This window comes from Arachis ipaensis, chromosome B06 (genome assembly GCF_000816755.2).
Source record: "Arachis ipaensis cultivar K30076 chromosome B06, Araip1.1, whole genome shotgun sequence".
Lineage (NCBI taxonomy): Eukaryota > Viridiplantae > Streptophyta > Magnoliopsida > Fabales > Fabaceae > Arachis > Arachis ipaensis.
This window is the reverse complement of record NC_029790.2, coordinates 86,959,915-86,965,828: the sequence shown is the minus strand read 5'-3', so window position 1 is coordinate 86,965,828 and position 5,914 is coordinate 86,959,915. Positions and strand designations below refer to the sequence as shown.

Here is a 5,914-nt window from a genome sequence, read left to right as displayed (position 1 = left end):
GTTAGACATTTACGGCGGTTTGGAACCGCCGCTAAAATGTCGGCATTAATCTTTACCATGAATTTCGCGGCGGTTTAAACCGCCGCAAAAACGCCATAATTTTTGTTTTAAAATTAACCAACTTTATATATAAACTCCTTCCTAATGCTTCCATCGCAATTAAAAAAAATACTACAACTATTACAATCTACAACTCAGTAAAATACAAAAATTGACCAAAATAATATGAACATTGCATTTCAAAATATAATATGTATTTAATAAGTCTTACATAATCATAAATCCATAACAATCAGTGTTTAACACCTATATTTACATATCAAAGTAAATTCAAATAACGCAATCCTAAAATTAAATTAGAAAAGAATTCTGCTACTAATATTTAACTAAGCTAAAAGCCTAAAATAAAGAGCTACTTTGATAATAAAAGTCTTGAGTCACTTCAATCATAAAATTCTAGAGCTACTTCATGGAATAGTAGAAGATGGCCTTGTCTCTATTGGAGAGTCTACAACCTATGATTGAAAATAAATAAAATTATGTTAGAATAAAAAGAAAGACCATTGAATAATTTAAGTCTAACATGAAAAGGCATAAGCCATTTGCACAAATTAAGAAAATGAACAAGAATAACTAAATCATTATTTTACTAAATCATGCACAATGAAAGATTCAGGAAAAAAAATCTATATATAATATTTACCCCATTATTCGTAGCTGTAGAAAAGTCATGTGGCACTTTTCCACCCATACAATGATTAATGAAATATGTCACCTGGGCTTGTAATAAATAAATTGTTGCTTTATTCTCTTGTAATTCTACTTCCATAGAGCGAACTTTAGCCATATCAAAGTCATGATTGCATGAAGAAGATACCCCTCCGAAACTATTAGAAGATTTCATGACTTGGGATGGACAAACACCAAATCCTACACCTCTAACACGACCCGGGTGTTCTTTTCCAAATAACTTGACATATGCATCATCAGTAGAACTCTCATTAGCTTGAAGCAAAGTTAATTGTTCCTATGATAAGAATTTGAGAAATGCATCATCATTAGAATAATCTCCATTCTCATTAACAAACAAAGCCAAAATAAAGTGAAAATACTTACACTTTTCTCTCTAGCCTCATCATTAACAAAAGATCCATCCTTCTTCTTATGACTAATTGGATACATTTCAGCTCTAGTAAAAACTCTCTTGTTAGCAGTTTCCTATCAATTCGATAAATGAAAATTCAATTTCAACGCATGTAAAAATTAAATAACATATCATTATCCTGATAAGGACTCAAATCACAAACCAACTCGTGTTTCTTCCTAGCAATCGTCTTGGATCCGAGTGTATGAGAAATTGTTTGTTTTTCTCGATTACTTGCATTTTTCTCACACATATCCTAAACATGCAAATTCAATTAGTAACTTGTCAATATAAGATGAAATATAGAATGTGTGCTCATATAATTACCTGAGTTTTGGACCTTAATCTATAATCAATAAAAGTTGCCCATTGCTCCAAGCTGACTCCAAATCCTTTTGGTAACGCTGCTATATTTTGCTCTCTAGTAAGATTCCACTTATAATTGTCATTAAACAATTTGCATCTATCATCTTTCCACTTCCTGCCGAGATTTTGTAGTATGTACTTTTTTTGCTGTCCATCATCAACTTTAAAGAATCTCTACATAGTATAATCATAAAAATAATTAACCTGAATAATTGTAACATAGACTTACATGTAAAATTATTAATAACTAAAACTGAAACATAATTCACAAAAATGTTCTCATCCTCATGCTATGCACAACATGTAATTTACAACTAAAATAATAGCATAAAATGGCCATAAGAGGCATGCAGCATAAGAAAATAATTATGGCACCAAGGAGTGCTGAGAAGTATAGACCAAAAACTAATCACCCATGTACAATACATATTTATAAGTGTGAGCTAGATAATATTAGACAACTTAAAAAAAAATTAGTGCTTCTTTGATTTGCAGTTTTATTTTCAGTTTTTAATTTTAGTTCTTCTTTTTCCAAAATTTTATAAATGAAAAATTAAAATTTAATTAGACATGACAAATTAAAATTTAATTAGATAACAAATTACAAATGGACATGCTTAATGCTAAACTAATATGGATAAACCTCATGTTCAAATATTTCCAATAAAGTCATTATCCAGAGTTTTTAATTAGAACCTTGATAATCATAAAACTTGATACTAATCATTGAAATGTTTAACAGTAACATAAATGACAAAAAAAATTTATATAGAAAAAAAATGTCAAAACGATAGGTTAGGTCATGTGATATTATATCCAGCCTTAATTAATTTTAACTCATTTACAGCTTCGTAGAGCATTTTACTTAATTACCTGATCTGAAATCTCACAAAAGACCAAAAAACTTCTAAAAATCTAAACTGGAATATTTTTTCCTATGAAGTCTAAACAAACTTTTAAATGTTAGTCAAAATAAAAGATACCGATTTAAATATAAATATTAGAACACCTCATTGGATGCACTAAAGTCTAACATTATGCATAAACAATATAACTCTTTTTACTTTTATCTTCTACATAATTTTACATTTTTTCATATCTTATTTGCTCCTATTAGAGTGCACCAATGTCAATCAAACTTAAGAGGTTCTTTTTAGTTGTACACAGAATAATTAAACTTGTTTGAATATGTATATATTAAAATACTATTTTACTAATTAGAAAAAAAAAAAAGAAAAAATACAGGATAAAGACATTGGTACAAACCTAACTAGTTTTAGATTAGGGGACATTTAGTGACTTGGCCAGCTATATTATTTTCATTAATAAATAACAGCTAAAATTGTCCTTGGATGACACAATACCAGAACATAGGAGTGCATGTATTGAAGATAATTAAATTATTATTACGTAATTAAAAAAAAAAAAGAACCTGAATAATATCCCTATAAGCTCCATTTTTTTATGGCTCTGTTGGAACCAAATGCCATTTCTCATAACTTATAGGAAAGTTCTTGAAATTCCCAGCAACAGCTCCCAAAAACAAGCCTAAAAGTCCACCAGATTCACCAATCGGTTGGCCATGCTCATTCCAATGCACTATAATTCTAGTCTCACGAGACAGCACCCACACATCTTTCAACCTTAAGTGACCTTCCTTAATCACTCCGTTTGCATCTATCAAATTATTCAAGTCGTATACCATAGATTATTATACTTCCTTCCTTGTAGAAATTTAAATATACAGTGCTATAATTGAACTAAATTTAATAACATACCTTCCAAATCAACTGTCCAGTACTTATTGGACTTTCTTCCTTATACATCTAACTGAACATATGGAACTTCTGAACCAGTAGATAAAGTAGGTTCAGGCTCTATAGATTCAGAGGACTCATTTTGATCAACGGGTGGTGAATCATTAAACTCATGAGTAGATGTATTCTCACGTGAAGAAATAGTCTTTCTCTTAGTCATTTCTACAATGTATCAAGAGATATTAAGATTAATATATCAATAACATAATGAAACTAAAATAATAGTACTTGATTTAATCAACTAACAACTAAAGAAACAAGAAACTACTACATCAAACTATCAAGTATATGTAATAAAACATAAAATTATGAAAGAAAACAATACATAACACTCTATGATTTGCAACTAAAGACTTACATTATTCTAAACTTTCTTCGTCTATAATTGATCTTGCTAATGGTACATGTGAAATGTTATCTGAAAAAATTGTCCCAAATCTTGTGATGGATAACCCACATTGTCATAAATTATGTCTTCATCCTCATTGCCTATATCATATAAGTCTCTTGGCTTTACTTGAATTGGTATGCTCCAACCTTTTTCTTTCTCATCCTCCACGTAATAAACCATTTGAGCTTCGTTAGCCTTAATATATGGCTCATCATCCTCATGCTCACCGGTATGTATCAATCTACTAAAGTTGATAGAAGTAAAACCTAACTTATCTACTTTCATGGCCCTTGGGTTTGTGGTATTAGCCCATTCACATTTAAACAAGGTTACAAAGAATATACCATCATAATTAAGTTCAATGATGTCGACTAACTTTTCATAATAAGGAACTGCTCCAAACCTCATGTTGGGATCACTATTGCGGGAGTAGCTTCTTGTTCCAAATGTCCCAAAAATACCACTGTTTTGAGTTTTTAAACCTTTTTCACGTTCTACAGTCCTAAACTTGTATCCATTGACATTATATGCAGAAAATCTTCTTGCTTGGTCAATCGGCCCTTTGGCAAGACTAAAAAATACCGTTCTCTTAGATTCTTCAATTTTATCAAGATCTCGAACAATCTAAGAAAGCATGACGAATTTTTTATCAACTTCATATGATGGAAATTGAGTTAAAAAATAACTTCAAAGAGGAAGAATTTGACTCACACGGGTAGAGAACCACTCTGCAAACTCTCTATGAACTTTCTTGTCTATCTCTGATGTATTCCTTGTACGACTTCTTAATTGCTTTCGTACAATATTTCTAAACTCCCTATAGATGTCTTAATATTAGGATTAAAGGTCATTAAAAAAATCTGACTTATTTGAATTAAAACATGATGAAATACTCACTGGAGATATTTGTCAACTATGGAGCAATTAGTTAACACATGTCTATGAGCTTGTAACTTCTCGATGGCTGTTAAAGTGAAATATGAGGAAACACCAATTGGTTTACCTACTTGAGGAAACAAAGTATCTAACCAAGGATTTGATTCTTCATGGGTTGGTTCATCATCAACTCTTCGAGGTCGATTCCATCTAGTCTCAATGTTCTCTAAATATCTGGAGCAAAATGTAAGAATTTCTTCCATTAAGTATCCTTGCGCTATGGATCCTTCTAGTTGTGCTTTGTTACGTACATATGACTTCAAGTGTCCTAAATACCTATCCAGGAATGAAGATTAAATACTATCCAACAAAGTCATAAATAATGATCTAAGCTAATAATTTTACCTCTCAATAGGGTACATCCATCTATAATGGATAGGGCCTCCAAGTTTAGCTTCTTCTACAAGGTGCACCATCAAGTGAACCATAACTGTGAAGAATGAAGGAGGGAATAACATTTCCATGTGGCATAATGTGAGGACGACTTCAAGTGTCCTAAATACCTATCCAGGAATGAAGATTAAATACTATCCAACAAAGTCATAAATAATGATCTAAGCTAATAATTTTACCTCTCATTCCATGTGGCATAATGTGAGGACAATTTGATCTTGCAACTTTTCCAAATAGGGGGCACTTAACGCTTTACCACATAATTGTCTAAAGAATGAACACATCTCAATAAGCACTGCAGAGACCTCATCAGGCAGACCTGTTCGCATGGCTAACGGTAATAATTGCTCCATAAGTATATGACAATCATGACTTTTTAGCATCCCACTCAACTTAAGAGACTCTAGGTCAATGCACCTTGATATGTTGCTTGCATAACCATCAGGAACAGTGACGTTTTTCAAAGTTGTCAAGAATCTCTTCTTACCCAATTTGTTCAGAGTATAAATAGCCGGAGGAAACTTTCCATTTTCCCTTGGCCACAGATCAGGCTTGATACCCATTTCTTGAAGGTCTCTTCGAGCATTTATGTGATCTTTTGACTTCAAACTATCATTTAACAAAGTATATAGTACGTTGTCACATACATTTTTCTCAATATGCATCATATCGAGATTGTGACGCAGCAAATTAGACTTCCAATATGGCAACTCAAAAAAAATGCTCTTCTTTTTCCATTGTTGAGTACCACCTCCTTCAACAGTTCCACCAGTGCGTAATCTTTTACCACTTCTTCCTATTTCTTCTCTTCGGCCAAAGGTGACATTAATATACTCAACTTGTGAAAGTATTTCACTGCCAGATAAT

General features: G+C 31.7%; 2 protein-coding genes across 2 annotated transcripts in view; both read right to left on the bottom strand.

Moving 5' to 3' along the window:
* On the bottom strand, positions 212-3,457 carry LOC107648844. The gene is made up of 7 exons (XM_016352655.2): positions 3,289-3,457; positions 2,943-3,187; positions 1,472-1,684; positions 1,308-1,400; positions 1,117-1,218; positions 704-1,027; positions 212-515 (listed from the first exon to the last, which is right to left on the bottom strand). The coding sequence occupies exons 4-7, from the start codon at positions 1,395-1,397 to the stop codon at positions 468-470; spliced, it is 564 nt and encodes a 187-aa protein (XP_016208141.1). The 5' UTR covers positions 1,398-1,400; positions 1,472-1,684; positions 2,943-3,187; positions 3,289-3,457; the 3' UTR covers positions 212-467.
* Positions 3,512-5,914, bottom strand: part of LOC110263775 — a 6,005-nt gene continuing 3,602 nt past the window's right edge. The window contains exons 3-7 of the mRNA XM_021105556.1: positions 5,249-5,902; positions 5,000-5,128; positions 4,616-4,930; positions 4,430-4,535; positions 3,512-4,342 (exon numbers count right to left, since the gene is read on the bottom strand). Coding sequence (XP_020961215.1) covers positions 3,722-4,342; positions 4,430-4,535; positions 4,616-4,930; positions 5,000-5,128; positions 5,249-5,902 — 1,825 coding nt within the window. The 3' untranslated portion in view covers positions 3,512-3,721. The remainder of the gene's footprint in view (positions 4,343-4,429; positions 4,536-4,615; positions 4,931-4,999; positions 5,129-5,248; positions 5,903-5,914) is intronic.